Below are 18443 nucleotides of genomic sequence, written 5' to 3'. Positions count from 1 at the left end.
ACAAATATTTTATTCTAATAGTGATGTAGTAGTCTCCTCATTACTATTGAGGTTAGGTTCTAATCAAAGCAATTTTCACTACTTAATGCTTTCCTTCTAAGTGCTGAACAGATGTGCTTTATTATTCGTCTAAGAGATTCTATTCTTAAAGTTGTTTAAGTATTTCTCATGTTGTTAGAGGAGGACAGCAGATCACACATGTGTCTGTAGAGGCCTTGCAGAGCTCTGAAGAGCTCTTAGGCTGTGATGTTAGCATACAGAGAAATACAAAGACATACAAAGGCTTGAATACCTTCAGCTTTGGGATCCTTTCCAGCCTTTAATATCTTTGAGTGACAAAAGACAGACTAGAGCGAGAGGTGTAAATGTGTGTGAAATGGTAAAGAGTAAGATGAAGAACTCAGAGAGATGCAAGTTACTATGCGATAAAAACACTTCAGAACAACTGGGTTATGCCAAATGATCCACTTGCTATGCTAAGTGTTATGATATCATTTTCCTAAGTTGATGCCTAAAATTTTAAATGCAGCAACACATATTGTATCCCTTAATCTGGTAGTTTATTGCTTTGTAAGAAGTGAAGAGTTACATATCAATCTAAGATTGAGGACAATTTTACAGAGGTGTTTTTTTTTTTTTTTTTTTTTTTGTTTTTCCTTTCTATAAACAGTCTGATGTTGACAGAGCTAATCTTTCAGGCACATATATAATTGGTGACAGAAGTGCAACGCCACCCAGCTGAGTCTATTTTGAAAGACATAACACTGAAGAGGTCCCTCTAGTCTTTCCTACCTCCCTGATGATACAGTTAACTATGAATAGCTGTATACATACACACACATATATTTTTTTCTTGTCAGTTGTATATCTTTGAATATGAGCTCTGTACCAGATTGCCTGCGTTTAAATCCTAACTTTGTCACTAACACTAAATGTGTGATTCCTGGAACATTGCCTAACTTGTCTGTGCCTCAGGTTCCTTACCTGTAAGGGTGGTGATAATAATACGTATTTCATAGGACTGGGAGGATTACATGAACTAATAACGTAAGATCCTTAGAACAGGGCCTACCCCCTCCTACATACGCAATAAGAATTATCATCTTATACTTGCTTTTGTCCTTTCTCTTCTTATAGTGCAAGGTCTTTTGCCTTATAACCCTACAAAGTGCATAAATGCAATAATTAACCAAAGTATGAATGGTTTCTGAAAATATTAAAAGAAAAAACTGATTAGGTTTAAACTTGGTTTGGGTTTTAATTTTTCTTATTTCTGCTGTTATAACAGCAGTTTATAATATCCTAAACTATTAAAATAATGGAGACTTATCTTAAAATATCCACTTTAAATTGCTTAAAGAGTAATGACGAACAATGATGACTCATTCATGGTAAATGAATCATGTACACTTGCTCAGGATGCCCTCGTTTTGAGAAAAAACAAACAGATTTTTGAGGGGGTAGCTTTAGTGGTGGTGGCATCCTCTTTAGCTATGGGACATGAGTTTTCTTGGTGCAAAAACCAATGGACATTCAAGTCATAGCTTTGCCCTTACTGTCATCAGTTTTATTCTAGTGGGGAAGTAATAAGAGAATGCCCGAAGTGGTGCTTTTATTTGCTTATTTCCTGTCCTGAAGCATCTCCTTCCTAGAAGACACAGAAATTTTTCCATCAAGCAACAAATGTCAGTTGCTTTAAAAATGTCTGCCAAATGGAAGCTGTACTTTTGGATGCAACTCTATTGTCCAGAAGAACAAATGTAGGGACTCTATGTGGCTCTAGAGAAGAGAATTAGCCTCTGGAAATATTCCCCACAGAATGGTAGGAAATGAGAACTTGACAAATTCCCAGCAGTGCAGGCTAGCATGGCAAATTAGGGCTGGTTGGTAGATGCTGGCCTCTCCTACATGAAAACAGGGATCAGCATGGAAGTACTAAAATAATAAAAAAAGTAAGTCTGGAAATTTCTAGTTGACAGACTGGTGGCAGCGAAGCTCTGAATCATGTGCCATAGGACTGGGATTCAAGGTCACCTCATTTAAGCACGGAGAATTGACAGGGTGAGCTACTGTTTGCTTTCTAACTTTCTGAAAAGCCAAGGCGGTGTGTGGGTATAACAAGCGTGAGTTTTTAGGCCAGTAATCTATCTAGCATGGAAACACGAGGCTACCACGACTGAAACAGACTGCAGCCAGCAGCTGGTACCCAGGGATTTCCAGAATGCTTGGTTTTGGGGAATCTCAGCTTAGCAGAAGCACAGCAGCATTCTTGTGTGATTGATTGAGATTTCCCCATTTCAGAAAGGTTTGAAATATTACAATTTTGACAATAGCAAAACCAAAGAAACTGAGATCGAGTTAAGAACTTTTAGTATATTGCACCGTGATTCTTAACTCATCCTGAATTGCCTTGATCATCACAATTATCAAGACATCTTCTCTACGGTCTCATTCAATTAGACACAGATCCAGTGGTAAGTGCAGGCTGCATTTGCTCATTTATTTTGTCATAATTCAACCTTCTTAGACTAGAGAAATATTCATGACGAACAAGCCAGAGAATAGACATTATTAGCACTTCTGTCTTTTGGGTTGGAAATTGTGCCACAGCCCTTAGAACATAAGATATTTGAAGATGCATAACAAATTATATTTATACATAAAACAGCTTCTTTTATGGTAACCAAAAGACTGTTTAGAATATTGCAAGCAGGGACGTGGGGTGTGATATTTCCACACCTGCTCAATTGTTAAATATTAAGTCAATAAGGAGTGCTGAATAAAATTTTTACAATTTGGTATCTAAATTTTAATGGATTCAAATTCACAGACTTATGACTGACACTTTTGTTGATCGTTTAATTGGTAATATATAATTCACAGAGTTGATGGTTAGTTCTACATGTTTAAGTGCCCTTTGGCTGGCATTAGTTAATTAATGTAATTTTTACATTTTGGAATGTGTCAGAATTGGAACAAGGATGAGGTAAAATTTACTGCATATTAAAGGGGTTTGTTAGCAAACTAGTACTATAAACATCAGAGAAGAAAATGTTTGGCATATCTAAAAGGAACAGATTTTTAAAGCATTCTAGCAGTTTCCATTTATGTAAAAAATTTAATATGCTGATTTGGTAATATTCATATTCATTAAAGTATAGCTAAGAATTTTTATTTATGTAACATCCTGGTGATGCTTATTAGTTTGATATAATAGAATACTCTCTGAATTTTAAAGGAAGACATTGTGTTTTTAAATTAATTTTTATTCAATATTTTTATTATTCCCCCATTAGTCCAATGGACGAGACTGTTTATAGTATATGAAATATAGAAGAGGATAAGAAGTGTGCATTCTTATATTTCAATCATTAACAACTGGCAATAACATTCCTTTTGTGGATTTAGACACACTTTTCAATTTCTTTTTCTTCTTATGACCTACTCCTAAACCTTTCATGACTCTTCTGTTGCCCAAGAAAGCAGGATAGGCAGCATGCCAGGCAGAATCTTATTAACCAGGAAAGGGAAGGTGATTATAGGCAGGTACACAGGAAGAAGCATCTGAAAGGAATTTTAATTTTTTAAGCTAAAAGAAGAAGTTCCAATGAAGTACAATATGTTGACTTTGCTAGGTCAGTTTTACTACTTTCTAAGCAAATGGAATCCCTATTTTATCAATGACATCATCATGTTTGATGATTTGGGCTCAAAGACCTTACATGTTCTCTACATCTTCCTCTTTCTTATCACTTAAGACGAAAACTCTCCATTCTCTCCTTCCCTTTATTTTATTGGTTGGCTTTCTTCACTGCCAGCCATACTATTTTAGGTATCTAGCATCTCAAAGTGCAACAGCTTTCTAATTCATCTGATGTTGAATCATTTTGAAAACTGACACTAAATTACTCTACCTAAAATGCCACTTTGAGTATGCCACTTGTTCAGGATCCTAAAATGGGTCCCCACTGTCTCAGGTATCCATAGGAGAGAATGATAATTCCTTAGAGAACTCAAAGCCCCAAGTAATCTAACCCTCCCCTGCTCTTTCTGCCTGTATCTCTCATGATTACCATTGTGACCCCCCTGCTCCATTCAGGTGGGGCTGATTACTCTCAGAACATGTCTTGTTCAGCTCTCCCACAATCCCCAGTAATTTTACTTGCTTTCTCTATTTCTTCATGACTGCCATCTTTTCTTCTTGCTGTTCTATTTAAGCAGACTTCACTTTTAGACCTAGCTCAAGTATCAGCTCTTCCAGAAAATGTTTCCTAACCACACTGCCATCTCCTTCACAGTGATATCTTCCTTCACAGAACTACTCTCACATTTGAAACCATGAATCATGGGTATGACTAATGTCAACGAATGACACTGATAATGTTGTTTAGTCTGTCACAAATACACCTTGTCTCCCCTATTAGATTGTGAGTCCTGAGAGAAGGTACTTTGTCTCATATTATTATTTTTCAAAGCGCCTAACACACGGCAAGTGATCAGTTAACACTGATTGACTTCATATGAATAAATATCCATATACAACCCAAAATGTTTACTCTGCATGCATGGCACAGAAAGGAAATGCAGAAGGGCAAATTTAGTTAGGATGATGCACAGAGGAGAAGGGTTATGTGCATTTTTATATTTTAATCATTAACAACTGGCAGTACCATTCCTTTTGCAGATGTAGACACACTTTTCAATTTCTTTTTCTTCCTATGACCTACTCCTAAGCCTGAGAGAGGATCATGAGAGAAGGATTACAATGAGTCTCATTGAGAAACACCAGGAGTTAGTACAAAACGAATTTCTGTGTTAATAATAATGTAACTGACCTCATAGATTCTTTTTTTTCCGGAAGAAGAGATTACGGCTTTAGGTAACAGGTAAAATGATTGTGAAAAAAGTCTTACTTTTTGCATACCCAGGGAATGAAGCCCTTGAAACTTAGACATCAGGACACAGAAAAACTAGATGTGTGGTGCAGTGGAAAGAAAGAATATATTTTTAGAGTGGTTTAACTGTCTGCTACGCATTTCTTAGACATGCGTTTTGGGGAAGATATGTAACCTCCTGGAGCCTCCACTACATAGCCTGTAACCCTGAAGGACGGCTGTGTGGATCTGCAATAACATACGTAAAATATCTGGCACGACGCCTGGCATGTAATAGGCCTGCTTGTTAAAAGGTAGCTGCTGTGATAGTTGTTTTCTGTTTTGCCTCCAGCATATTCACATTTAGTTGGTGTGCAACCTGTTTGCCTTTCCTCTGTTCTCCACAGCTACCAAGAAAGCAAGACCAGAAAAATTTTGATATTCTACTGTGTCTTCTAATAGCAGAGCTTTGCATGCTCAGTATTCTGGGGGGAGATAACTGTTGATTTTAGCATGTGACTGAGCTATTAGCTTCAAGTATAAGATGGATAGGGGATCTCAGGAAAGGTCATAGGATCATGTTTGGTCACCCAGATATTCAACAGCTATCCACGTTTCAGTAGAACTTTGGTTTCTGTTTGCTAGTTGTCAATCACTACACAAAAGTTTAAAGGGGTTGTGTTGACTTAGTCATCTAAAAGATCTCACATAAAATATTATTAATGTTTCCATCTGATATCTTTTCATTAGATATTTTAATGACCAAACTAGATCTAGCATGTCCAATCTGTCTAGCTTTTTGCTAGCTTTACTTTAAAACACTGTTTCTCCCTGCTCCCCTCCCTTTTTTTTTTTTTTTGCTATCCTGAGGAAAGTTTTTTCAATCAAATGTGCCCACACAAGCCTTTATTGTATCTTCTCCAGCTATACGTGTACACAGAAAGTGGCACAGAAAAACTTCTGAGTCTATATATTTGTTTCAACTATATTCGTCCTTCACTTTGAAGACAGTCATTTCCTACATAATAATGGCAATGAAAACATCTTGAATCTAGTAATTCTCCTAGCTCAGGAAAATTTAACAGGCAAAGAGGAATTTACCAGCAAGGTAATAATTAAGCTTAAGCTGTGGGCCTCTCACTTGCACAGGTCTCTTCCAAGCCGCATGTTCACATAATTGTATGTTTTAAAAAATTTGCCAAGGTAAAATATTTCTAGATTCTTTTCCTTAAAGAGTCTCCAATAAAACATGACCTGTCCTGGATATTCATCAAACTTTGCAGGCCTTCTCAAACCTCCCTACTGCGCTTCAGATTTCATTCTGTTTAACAGGGCTTAGATTGTGTCCCTCAGTAACTAATGTTTGGAAATCACTGCTGTTACAGAGAGATATTCCTTATACTTTTTGGTAACAAAATTTATTGTATGAAGCAAGTGAAACAACTGTTTCTCAAATTACATCACGTAAGTAACTTGCAATATATTGTATAATAATCGTTCAGTTAAGCACTTTTAATTTCTTCCATCATCTGTGATACTAAGTTTCCTCTCTCATGATGAAATATTATTAGAAAACAATTTCAGAGAGTCACACTGAAATACAAAAAGGATATTTGAAAACAGACAATAACCTTAAGGTAAGATGCTTACCTATGTCTAAAATCTTTATTTCTTGGTGGAAGCAGATAAAAAAGTAAAAAAAAGAAAGCACAGTTAGAAAAGGCTTCTAAAATATAATGAGGTGAATTCTGAGATTTTAATTATTTGTATGGAAAATTGCCAACTTGGCAGAAATGATATTGGAAATGAATTCTGCAGTCTAGAGCTTACCAAATAACTTACAGAATAGAATGATTTGATAATCGCACATAAATGAACAAATCAAAGACACTACGTTACTTTTACTACTGGCATTATGGCTAATGGATTAACGCAAGCTGAAGATCCAATATTCTAGTTAAAAGTTGTAGCCTTAATTCATTTAATATCAGGTCCTGAAATCGCAGGAAAATATTTTATGCCTTAATTTCAACCACTGTGAAATAAAAGAACTACAGCTATGTCACAGGGTTATTCTAAAAAAAAAAAAAAACAGATTTAAGAGAGTCACACTGAAATGTGAAAAGGATATTTGAAGACATACAATAACCTAAAGCTCTATCCTTTTAGAGCACAGAAAATTGACTGACATCAGTAAGATATTTTATATACTGCATGACTTTAAGCTCTTCAATACATTTATGATACAGTATGTATGTGTCACACTTCTTCTAACTTAAGCAAGAATTTGACTTCGTTCTGGGGAAAATTTTAAACCCTGGGATGGTATTTTTATGTGAATAAATTAGTACATCAGACTAAATATTTTTTTTAAAAGGCATGTTTAGCTTTGATTAAAAGCCCAAATTTAGGAAAGACATACCTTAGTTCTAAGACACTTGTTACGTTTCCAGAAGGGAAGATCCGCCGCACATAGTTGAAATCGCCTACATATAGACTGCCGTCGATCCCACAGGCTAGCGCCACTGGGGCCAGCAGCTTATTACCATCAGCTTGACCATTGCAACTGGGGCAGGAAATGCTGCGCCTTCGCCCATTGCCCATGATACTACTCACGACTGGAGGCTGCTGGGAGATAAACTGGTTTTCCCCATTTCCCTTGTACAGTATACCTGGAAGAAATAAAGTGCATTTTTCCTTATGATGAAAAAGTGTAAAGGTGAAAAACAAAAAAGGAAACATGTTCATTACTGATCTAACTATAACTGATTGCCTTCTAGGTCTGGATTAAGACATTCTTTTTTGGCAGGGGGAAGCGGAGTCTTGCTTCTTCACCCAGGCTGGAGCGCAGTGGCGCGATCTCGGCTCACTGCTACCTCCGCCTCCTGGGTTCAAGCAATTCTCCTGCCTCATCCTCCCAAGTAGCTGGGATCATAGGCATGTGCCAGCATGCCAGCTAATTTTTGTATTTTTAGTAGAGATGGGGTTTCACCATGTTGGCCAGGCTGGTCTCGAACTCTGGTCTTACCTCAAGTAATCTGTCCACCTTAGCCTCCCAAAGTGCTGGGATTACAGGCATGAGTGATCACACCTGGCCAAGACATTCTTATTTGAAGCTCCATTGGAAAGAATTCTATTCAACTACCTAGTGTAAAATATTACATGATAAAGTACATAGAATATACACAAAAAGTTCTGTCTACTGTGAACTGAAATAATGTCTGGTGAAAGGAACAAAAGACTAAGAAGGATTAAACCCCCAATTCTCAACATCAGTGATGATCAGTCATGGCTATACATTGAAATGGCCTGGGGAGCTGTCAAAAAATAATGCCTGGCTCTCACTCAGAGAAATGCTGGGTTCATTAGTCTGGGTTCAGCCTTGGTCCTGAAATTTAAAAAAACTCTCCAGATGAGCTTAATGTGCAACCGGGTTTGAGAACCATGTTCCATAATGTTCTTCAGGGAATAACAAGTTTGCCTAATTGTTAATCAATATAGAAAATATCCAATTAATAAAAACGTGAACCAGGAATATAAATTTCTTCCTTATGAATTTATCATATTCTTTAAAGTTAAAAAACTTCATGGAAAACAAAGGTAGAAAATATATGTCAAACTCCAAAGCCGCTAATGATAATACAGGCTTATTTCAACTCTACCTATACTGTCAAAGACTACTCTTGCATACACTGTCATCTGATATAAGAACTCATGTACATGCAGTTATTCAAAATGTCAAACATAACGAAACTGTTGTAGAAGGCCAATTTATTATTCAAAGTGAATTCTGCTTTAAGGCATGGAACTGTCGATAATTTTATCAAGATGAAATGCCAATCTGCTTTTTTTATGGTCTTCAATGAAAATTTGAGCAAAGATTCCAAATAAATATTAAATATTTTCATAGTTAGAAATGAGATTTGAGTTGAGATTCTAATTGTGTTCATTTTGCCATTGCCACATACAGATGAGTGGCTCCACTGTGGGGTGACGCACACTGTGTCGTCAGCTCCTGTTGTTCCATGCATATTTTATGACACTTCTCAATGTGTTATAATCTGCATAAACCACCTGCTGCTTTGACTTTAGACTGGCATATATTATATTTATTGAATGTTCTATGTTCTAAAGCAGTTCTCAGAGATAATGACTCTACTTCTTAGCAGATACACTTTTAAAAGAATATTCCCACGAAAGTACAATCAGGAAACTTGAGAAAGTGATTTTTCCCCCACTTTGGGATAATTTTAAAGTGAAGAAGAAATTAGAATAATTATGTTCTCCTTATAGCTCAGCACATTTTAGGTGCATTCTGTGATTACTTTTTTAATGCTTTGCTATTTAGGTGATGTAATAATCATAGCAAATTTACATAAAGAAATCAGGGAAAATAAAACAGGTTTATTCAAATTTAAGAAAAATAAGCCACCTAAGGCTGGATCATTACAAGAGATGCAATGCATTTTGCTTTGAATATTCAAAGAATACATTAATGATATCTAAGATTCTTCTTTCTGTGATTACTTATTTGATAACGATGGAACTGTAATTTCCTAAAAGAGCCAGTTGCGTGATTTTCATCAGAAGAATCCTATGCGTCAGACTACTGCTCTACCGTATCTGATTTATTCAGTCATTACTTTGAATGATTGGCCCTTCATGCTTCTTTTCTATTATGACAGAACAGAAAGATGAACATTAGAATATTTATTTCCACGTTTCAGGGTGCCTACACGAATAACTGTCAGCATCTATGCTTCTGTCTTCTCTCCTCCCTTAGTATCTTTCTATAGCTCATCCACCTTGTCATGACTACGAATCACTTTGTTTATTCAATTAGACACATGTCACTTTGGAAAGCCACTACTTGTCAAACTGTTCTTGGCTAAAATTCTAAACTGCAATCTGTTCACCCTGTGGCTGAGGTGAACATTTAAAAATAACATTTATTTTATTTTATTGACTTTTTTCGCTCTGTCACCTAGGTTGGAGTGCAGTGGCGCAATTTTGGCTCACTGCAACCTTCGTCTCCTGGATTCAAGTGATTCCCCTGCCTCAGCCTCCTGAATAGCTGGAATTACAGGCACCCACCACCACGCCCAGCTAATTTTTGTATTTTTAATAGATACAGGGTTTCACTGTGTTGGCCAGGCTGGTCTGGAACTCCTGATCTCAAGGTGATCCACCCACCCTGGCGTCCCAAAGTGCTGGGATTTCAGGTGCGAGCCACCGTGCTTGGCCTAAAAATAACATACATTTTAAAATTCAGAACATTTTTTTGGAGGACAGCATTTTGGGTAGTTTGGCTTTTACATCTGCCCTGATATTTTAATAAAAGTTAACCATAGGTTATTTTGGTTTAGAACATGTATGTATTTACATTAAAATACACAGAACATCCACATGTTTCTGAATTTGCTCCTGAATATATCGTGTGTTGTATTCTAACAATGGTGAATTACAGAGGCATGGGCTTTTCCGGAGCTAGAGATGCCTGTAGTCTCCCTATTGATTCGTAATCTCTTGAGTGAAATCCTGTAGCTAATTGGTTATGAACTTTACCCCATATTCTCATCATAACTAAATGGCATCTAGAGACGTTTGCCCTAGTTTTGTTTGCAGAGGGCTTTTGAAGGAATACAGAAATATGTTCAAACTGTGTGAAATACAATTTTACATAATTTCATCAAGAGCAGCTACTAGCATATTTGGCATATGGCTTTGCATTTTAAAAGACCACAACTGAACCTTGTGTTACTGACATAACAGAATGAAACCCCTACTGCTTCAGACAGCAGTGATGCGTTAAGAGAGGCTTTGAGAGAACACTGGAGTCCCTGTTTGGTCAGGAGTCCTGCCTTTTCAGCGTGTGCTACATGTGGCACCAGTTGTCAGCTCTGCTCAGTCTAGGGTGCAAATTGAACTGCGTCCAGGACATAACTGGAATGAGTACAGAGCTTAATAGTGCTATAAAATAGAGAGGCAGGGAAGGGTTTTTCTGTTTTTTGTTTGTTTTTCCTTACTACTGATTTTCTCAGTACTATTATTTCCTGGAGGGAAGGCACGAGCATTTTCTTTCTTTCTTTTTTTTTTTTGAGATGGAGCCTCACTCTGTCACTCAGACTACAGTGCAGCGGTACGATCTTAACTCACTGGAACCTCCACTTCCCAGGTTCCAGCAATTCTCCCACCTCAGCCACCCAAGTAGCTGGGACGACAGGCACATGCCACCACACATGGCTAATTCTTTGCATTTTTTGTACAGACAGGGTTTCATTATGTCAGCCAGGCTGGCCTCAAATTTCTGACGTAAAGCGATCCCCTTGCCTTGGCCTCCCAAAGTGCTGGGATTTCAAGCATGAGCCACTGCATTTGGCCCGGCACAAGCATTTCAAGCACCGGTCTGAAAACTACTTTAGACTGTGTGTATTTGGAAGGTTAAAATGCCTCCTCTCCAACACACACAGAAAAAAATTTTTTAAGGAGGAATGAACTTTGAAGCAACATTAATCTGAAAAAGTGACCATTTACTATAAACATTTAATCGTATTACATGCTCAAGTCAACATTCTGAACCTTCCGAAAACCTCTGCAAAGTCAAGAGCTAGATTATTCTGCTGAGATTGTGACTTTTTTTCTCTGGCTATCAGTAAAAGTAGAGTACTAGCATGACAGGGTTTAGAGCAGGAGGATAAAGTATAACAGGTTAACTTAAGTTTCGTTTTTCTAGCAAAGCACCTTTAAGTTGTCTGAGACGCAGCTAGAATGTGGGGAAAATTAGAAACACAGTCTAGACAACAGAATTGTGTTTCATATAAATAATATTCTTGATGAGATTAAGCTGATCGTATTTTGTGAGTATTTCTCTTTTGGTTTGTGACATCTAAAACATGCTTCTTCAGAGCATATTCACTATCATGTTATCAGGTCTACTCCCAGGAATACTTCCCTAATAGCTTAAGAAGAACTGAAAAAAAAAAAAAAATCTAGATACTCAGAGTAATTACCCAAGAATTAAAACCTATTAAAAATATTTTGGTGAAGTCACATGATTTTTTCTTTTTTCTTTGTTTTAAAAACAGATCCCCCTCCCTGCATTTTTGGTAAACCTTTCTCAAGGACTTTGGTTCACACTCACTGACTCATTGTAGAATGAGACACTCGTAGGTGAATCTGTGCTGACGACTCCCACATCGAGATCTTTCATTGCAACACCAAAGTCAGTCTTTTACATTCTAATGGGAAAATCATTTTGGCAATGGATACATGAACATTTTAAAGTATATTAAGAAAGTAGTATACAGTTCCCACTTTAGGCTTTTATGATCTTTAAAAATTCACATTTGTTTTTCTTTCCTACCAGTTCTAATCCTACAGCATGGAAAGGATAAAAGTTAAGTTGGAAGGTGAGCAACATCAGCTATCTATGAGCAAGAGCTTACCATTCTGCACATCCAGCACGTGATGTTTATCTAATGTCCAGCCACCCATGTTGGATGCATCCAGTTCACAGCCCTGCAGAATGGCGGTCCTCTTTTCCCATAGAGTCAGGTCCAAACACGACTCGTACTCATACCCAACTGACACTGGAATCCAAACAAATCACAGTTCATCTTTCCAACCACTGGGGGAAATGCAATTTATCTTATTACTCAGAAAAAAAACTGCCCTTTTCGCATCTGTGTTCTGAGAGTGTATTTCCACTTATTTATGAGCAGTCGATTTTTTGGTTTAAGAAGATTTGACCATATAGAAAGATTTTTTTTTAAAAAAATCTCCAAATATTATTTTCTATTGATTTAATGGAAAATGAGTGTTTCCACCCCCCACACCACTCCTTCATGAGGGGTTCACAGCACAAAATGAAGTCCAGATTGGGCACCTGGTTAAGTAATTTGATCAGGTAAGTCAGTTCCAAATGGCGATTAGATAAGCACAACTAAAAATACTGTTTGCCATCTGAATAATTAGAACTGTTTAGTTTTCAAGTGTTAAATTATAAAAAATATTTACAGTAAATAAGATTCAATGGAACAAAAAAGCAAGCCAGATTATAACATTAGGTTTACAGATTATCATCAGAAATAAACAAACTAGCAGTAAATTAATATGAATAAATCACAGATGAAACACTTTTCAGAGTTCACAAGGAAACATGGATTTTAAAATTTAGAAATAAGTGAAAGGAGAAGTGGCAACTACTGGATTAATTTGAACTAATTCAAGACCAAATTACATATTAATTTCAGAGTATAATGTTCTATTTTAAGGTAAATAATAATTAAAACAAAAAAATCATTCTTTAGTTTTCTACGTGCTGAACTTGAGCCTGAAGCTACACTATATACCTATTATCTTTCTATCTCTGTCTCTTGACACATCAAACTTTGATTGCATTGTCCAGTCATTCCATAAAACAACTCATTTGATGCTTTCAGATTGTCCTTCCATTGAAAGAATTGACCCTTCTAGTGAAAACAATTGATGTAATTCATGGACACAAATGTCTGATATCCTGTTAAATACCAATACGCACTGAAATGACATTAGTGTTAGATACAGAAAACAAAAACAAATAAGGAAACTCAGGGAGATAGAGTTATAAAGAGAAAAAGAAAATGAAAAAAAAAAAAAGGGACACAATAAGAAACACAGGGGGAAAAGGATGTGACAACCTGAAATCTCATTCAGAGCATTCCTCTACAACATCATTTCGGCAGAAAGAATGAGATTTTCTTCTTCTTGCCACATAGAGTATTTTTCTTTTCCCATAGTAGATCCAAACCAGCCAAGGTATAATATCCCCAGGACAACCTTGTTCTCATTATATTCTGTTTGTCCACTGACTTCCATGGAACAGTTAGACTTCAAGAAAAACTTCATTGTAGCGAAGATTTATATAGAACTTACCAACAGCTTCAGACAGACCATAGACCTTCTGATTATATGCATCCGTTTTATCCCATATGAAAGTATAGGCCAAGTTCGGTGAGGCAGGAAACCACTTTTGGAAGAGTCTTCCTACTACAGCTACCATAAGGTGAACCTTCATTAAATTAAATGGAATAACAGACTGGGTCATGGTGATCTTGAGAACTGACTTATATCCTGCAGCTCTGGAACTCAAGTAGGAGAGTTTCAAATCTGTTCCGGGAATTGTGGTTTCCTCATGGAGTACCTAAGTTTGAATAAAGCAGAAGTTTCAAACTGTGATCATGTATGACTATTAGATAAAATCTATTTATGTAGTATATTCAATATATTTGTGAATAGTGACTCTTTGTGTCTTAAAGACAAAGCAACTAAAACAAGACACAAAGAATCCCTATTCACAAATATGCATTTGAGCTGTTATCTTATTCAATAATTAAAAATAACTCTGCTGCCAGCCCCACTGTTTCTTCCTAAAAGCCTCTTGTCATTTATTCTGAGTTAATCATACCTCGGGTGCTACTCTTCATGCGGGAAACACTGTGACTGCTCCATCAGGCTGACATGCACTGACTTGTTAGTGTAGTAGTCACAGTGGATTCCCACTAACCCATCTTTCACCCCATCACCCTGGAGAATTACAGCAGACATTTGTAAGATGGTTAGCTCAGAACGGGGATGCAGACTAGGCCAAAGACCTGGCCTGTGCCAGCTGGCTCATTTAGAGACTAAACCAATACCTATAGCCTCATCAGCTCTCTGGTCACAGGCTATAAAGACAGTAAGGATGACAAAAAGGACCAAATAATTTGGGTTAATTTGTAGCAAATTCCATATCCATGTTGAGAGGTGATGTAATAATAGCGCATTGTCATAATTAAAGATTGAGCTCCAACTTACCGCTGATTTTTGATATGATGGTAAATTAGTTAGTATTTTAAAGCTCCATAAAATTTCTCCTAGAGAGCAACTAATATGCTATTAAATGCACGTAGAATATAACAGTCCACACTTTTTAAATTTGAAACTGGACTGTAAAAATTAATATAATTATGTGCATAAGAATTATCTCTTTTATAAATTTTTAGAAATTATATACTTAACCTCATAGATTGCCCATCACCGTGACTAGCTCAATGAATGCTGACATTTATATTAACAAATGCAAAGTACATTATGCCAAATCAGTACTTATTTTGAAAAATTTATTTTGTGTAGCATATACAATTTTTCTAAAGAGTTCAGATTCTCTTTACCAATGCTCCTGTTAGTTTGGGTAATAAGAACAGCTCTTCATAGCTTTTCTTCATATGCTGTAAGTGCAAGGCTCTTTGTGTTCAAGAACAAGCACCAGGAACTCACTACTTTGTCTATGAAGAACTGAACAGTACTCTCAAAGCCTTCCTCATACTGTCCTATCAAGATTCATTGTTCAGGCAGAAAGGGCTGCCTTTTCATGTTGGAAACATCTTAGAATAGTGAATCAGTGTTCAGCAATGTTTCCCCTTTCCCCAACACCTCCACATAGAACAGTTAAGGACAATGTGTACCTGCCATTTCCGAACGTTAGTAACCTCAGTAAAACCCTACAAGACCCGCTATACTGAGGGTAGAGCTGCCAGCTTCAATATAAACAATCACACAGTTGGAAGTAGCACAAATGAATGGACGAAGGAAACTTCCATTCTAGCCTGTCGGTCGGTGCTGGCATGAAGAGGGATGTGACGCGGTATAGTGCTCTACTGTAAGAGGAAGTTCTTTTTTTTTTTTTTTTTCTTTTGAGACAGAGTCTTGCTCTGTCACTAGGCTGGAGTGCAGTGGCACAATCTCAGCTCACCACAGCCTCCATTTCCTGGGTTCAAGCAATTCTCCTGCCTCAGCCTCCCAAGTAGCTGGGACTACAGGCATGTGCCACCACATCCGGCTAATTTTTTTGCATTTTTAGTAGAGATGGGGTTTCACCATGTTGGCCAGTATGGCCTTGATCTCCTGACCTTGTGATCCACCCTCCTTTATCTCCCAAACTGCTGGGATTAAAGGCATGAGCCACCGCACCTGGCTGTAAGAGGCATTTCTAATGTAGATACGTAAGCTTATTACCGTTGGAGTTTTCCTTCAAACATGCTGACTGAATTCAGCCACAGAACTGTCTTAAGCGAAATAGTTTACAAATATACAATAACTTTTTAGACCTGGGGAAACCATTAAATTTAAGATTAAGAGTACTTTTGTGAGACTGTAGGCTGTTAGGGTGAATGGTTTAAAGAGAACTCATTGCTGTCCCATAATCAGTGACCTATCAACTGAATTACTTTGAAAACTAGATTCTGTGACTCCAGTGCTGGATAATATGGCCCTGATAACACGTGATTTAACCCCCTAAAGCACATCATTTATTTCCTCTTATTTTCAAAATAATTTCCAATATATTCGATAGGTTTTTCATGAGTAAGAAACTCTCTTATTAATAGTATACGTACTTCCTGTGACCTTCCTAAACTGCCTATTTCAAAATATCATGTTATACTTGATTTTAGTATCTGTAATTTTTTTCATTAAAGCATATGTTTTTCTCATGTAATTTAACTTGACCATGTTATTTTGCATTAGTGGGAAAGGTAAATCCAGCCAAAGTGTGAAAATAAACCATCAAGCCTACTTCTGCCAGCTGCACAAGCCGTAAATACTATTCCCGACCCCGTTAAACATTTGGTTAGGAGCCATGTCCTGCTCCAATTCTATCTTCCAATCGCTGTCTGACACGTTCCCTCTTCTTCATTTCCACTACCATTGTGATTGCGAGGCCCTCTCCATCTGAGTCCTAGAGACGCACGGATATACATTTAACAAGAACAGTCTGTTCACTGATTTCTGTCTTCCATTAGTATCTTCTGTACTTCTACCAAGTGCGTTTTGCCACTTGAGTTCGCTTTAGAGAAATGCTGAAAATACTCCATTGGTGCACTGGTTCTGCATCACCTAAAGAATTCAAGGTTTCCATCGGATTGCGTCTCAGGGCCATGTATAAGCTGGCCCTGGGTCGTCTCCTGCCTCCTTCCCGATGATGCCCTATACAACATGCCTTGTTTTTGCCACGCCACTGTTGCTTCCCCATCTTCCATCTAAAACATGCTTTCTTCCCTCTCCAGCCTAACCCCTGTTTAAGACCAACCTCCTCAGTGATCCTTTCTTTTGCTTACTTAGGAATTGACCTCTCCTTTGAACTTGAATAATTCTTCAGTAAAATCTTTATCGCATTTAGAATGACAGGATGCCTATCTCCTTCTTCTTTTTATTCTAGTAAACTACTTGGCACATAGTAGGCTCTCAGTAAATTTTTCTGAAATATTTGCCTACTGCATGAATGAACGAATGGAGAAAAGACTCCACGTATTCCTGGAATTGTTGACTATTTGAAACCCATTTCAATATCCTAGTTTGCTAGAAATTTGGCACCTACAGACAGATACTGACTGTAGGTAAAGTCTATTTTAGGACTGACTATGAAGTTCAGAGTTCCTGCAAGATGGGCCTGGGGAGGAAGTATTAAATTGATTGCGGTTACAATGAACTTCTTAAAGTTTCAGCTCGAAGTTCGCTTCGCCATTTGACAACTAATCCCTGAGGTGTTGCTCCTGCAACATCTTTGCCTATGAGCCCCTTTGATTTTGTGTTAGCCCTTTTGATTTTGTGTTAGGTGATCCTTTCTGGATCACCTCTTGCAGTCTCCATCTGTATTTCCCCACTAGGTGATCTCCCCCAATGCTTGGTATCTATATGAGAAGGACTCCCAGATTTACCTCTTGAGTTTCAACCTCTTCCCTGGACTCCATTCTTCTGTGTCTGCTTCTACCCCCAAAGACTTCTGTCCAAGCCACCATAATTTCTCCTGTGGACACCTGAAGTTGCTTCCTAACTGGTCTCCTTGTTTCTACCCTTGCCTAATATAGAATATTCTCAGCCCAGAAATCCTTAAAGGAGGAAATCAGTGACTATTACTGCTCCGCTTAAACACCTTCAGTGGTTTCCAATTCTCAAAGTAAAGAGTTATCTTTGCCATGGTCTTCGATGGCTTGTGATTTATTTATGGCTGACTTTACTCCAGCCATGCCTGCTATCCTCTTTACCATTCTTTGAACAAGCCACGCATGCTGTACTTAAGACTCCCCTTCTATTTTCAGGGTTTATTCTTTTACTTTCTTAAAGTTTGTGCTGAAATGTCACCTTGTTGAAGAGATTTTCTCAAACTATACTATGTAAGATCATACCTCTATCCACTGTCCCCTGCTTTCTTATTTTTTGTTAAGTCTCATCACAACCTGACATATTTCTTGTTGACTGCCTCTCTCCACTCATGAGTTGGGAAGCTCACTGAGGGCAGGTACCTCATTTGAGTGCTTTACCACTTTGTTCCCACACAACAGTGCCTGGTACAGAACAGGTATTCAATAAATAGCTGGAGAATGAATATGACAAAGCTGCTATGTGCTACTGTATTTTCATGACCACAGATTTTTCCTTACCTCTTTATGAATATGGTCTATTATTATTCTATATATTTTTTGAGACAGGATCTCAGTCCTGGCACCTAGGCTGGAGTGCAATGCCACTCACGACTCATGCAGCCTTGACCTC

The 18443-nt window shown here is 37.5% G+C and overlaps 1 protein-coding gene across 19 annotated transcripts in view; it reads right to left on the bottom strand.

Moving 5' to 3' along the window:
* TENM3 (teneurin transmembrane protein 3) overlaps positions 1 to 18443 on the bottom strand; it is a 2726163-nt gene that overhangs the window by 45506 nt on the left and 2662214 nt on the right. For 13 of the 19 annotated variants that reach the window (XM_074396661.1, XM_074396660.1, XM_074396665.1 and 10 more), the window contains 4 exons: positions 13788 to 14055; positions 12320 to 12463; positions 7297 to 7546; positions 6525 to 6545 (listed from right to left, as the gene is read on the bottom strand). In XM_074396661.1, coding sequence (XP_074252762.1) covers positions 6525 to 6545; positions 7297 to 7546; positions 12320 to 12463; positions 13788 to 14055 — 683 coding nt within the window. The remainder of the gene's footprint in view (positions 1 to 6524; positions 6546 to 7296; positions 7547 to 12319; positions 12464 to 13787; positions 14056 to 18443) is intronic. The other 6 variants (XM_074396667.1, XM_074396668.1, XM_074396671.1 and 3 more) reach the window with 1 other exon arrangement.

The sequence above is a fragment of the Saimiri boliviensis genome, chromosome 3, assembly GCF_048565385.1.
Source record: "Saimiri boliviensis isolate mSaiBol1 chromosome 3, mSaiBol1.pri, whole genome shotgun sequence".
Classification (NCBI taxonomy): domain Eukaryota; kingdom Metazoa; phylum Chordata; class Mammalia; order Primates; family Cebidae; genus Saimiri; species Saimiri boliviensis.
The sequence above is the reverse complement of the archived record's forward strand: the minus strand, read 5'-3'. Positions and strand labels throughout refer to the sequence as shown.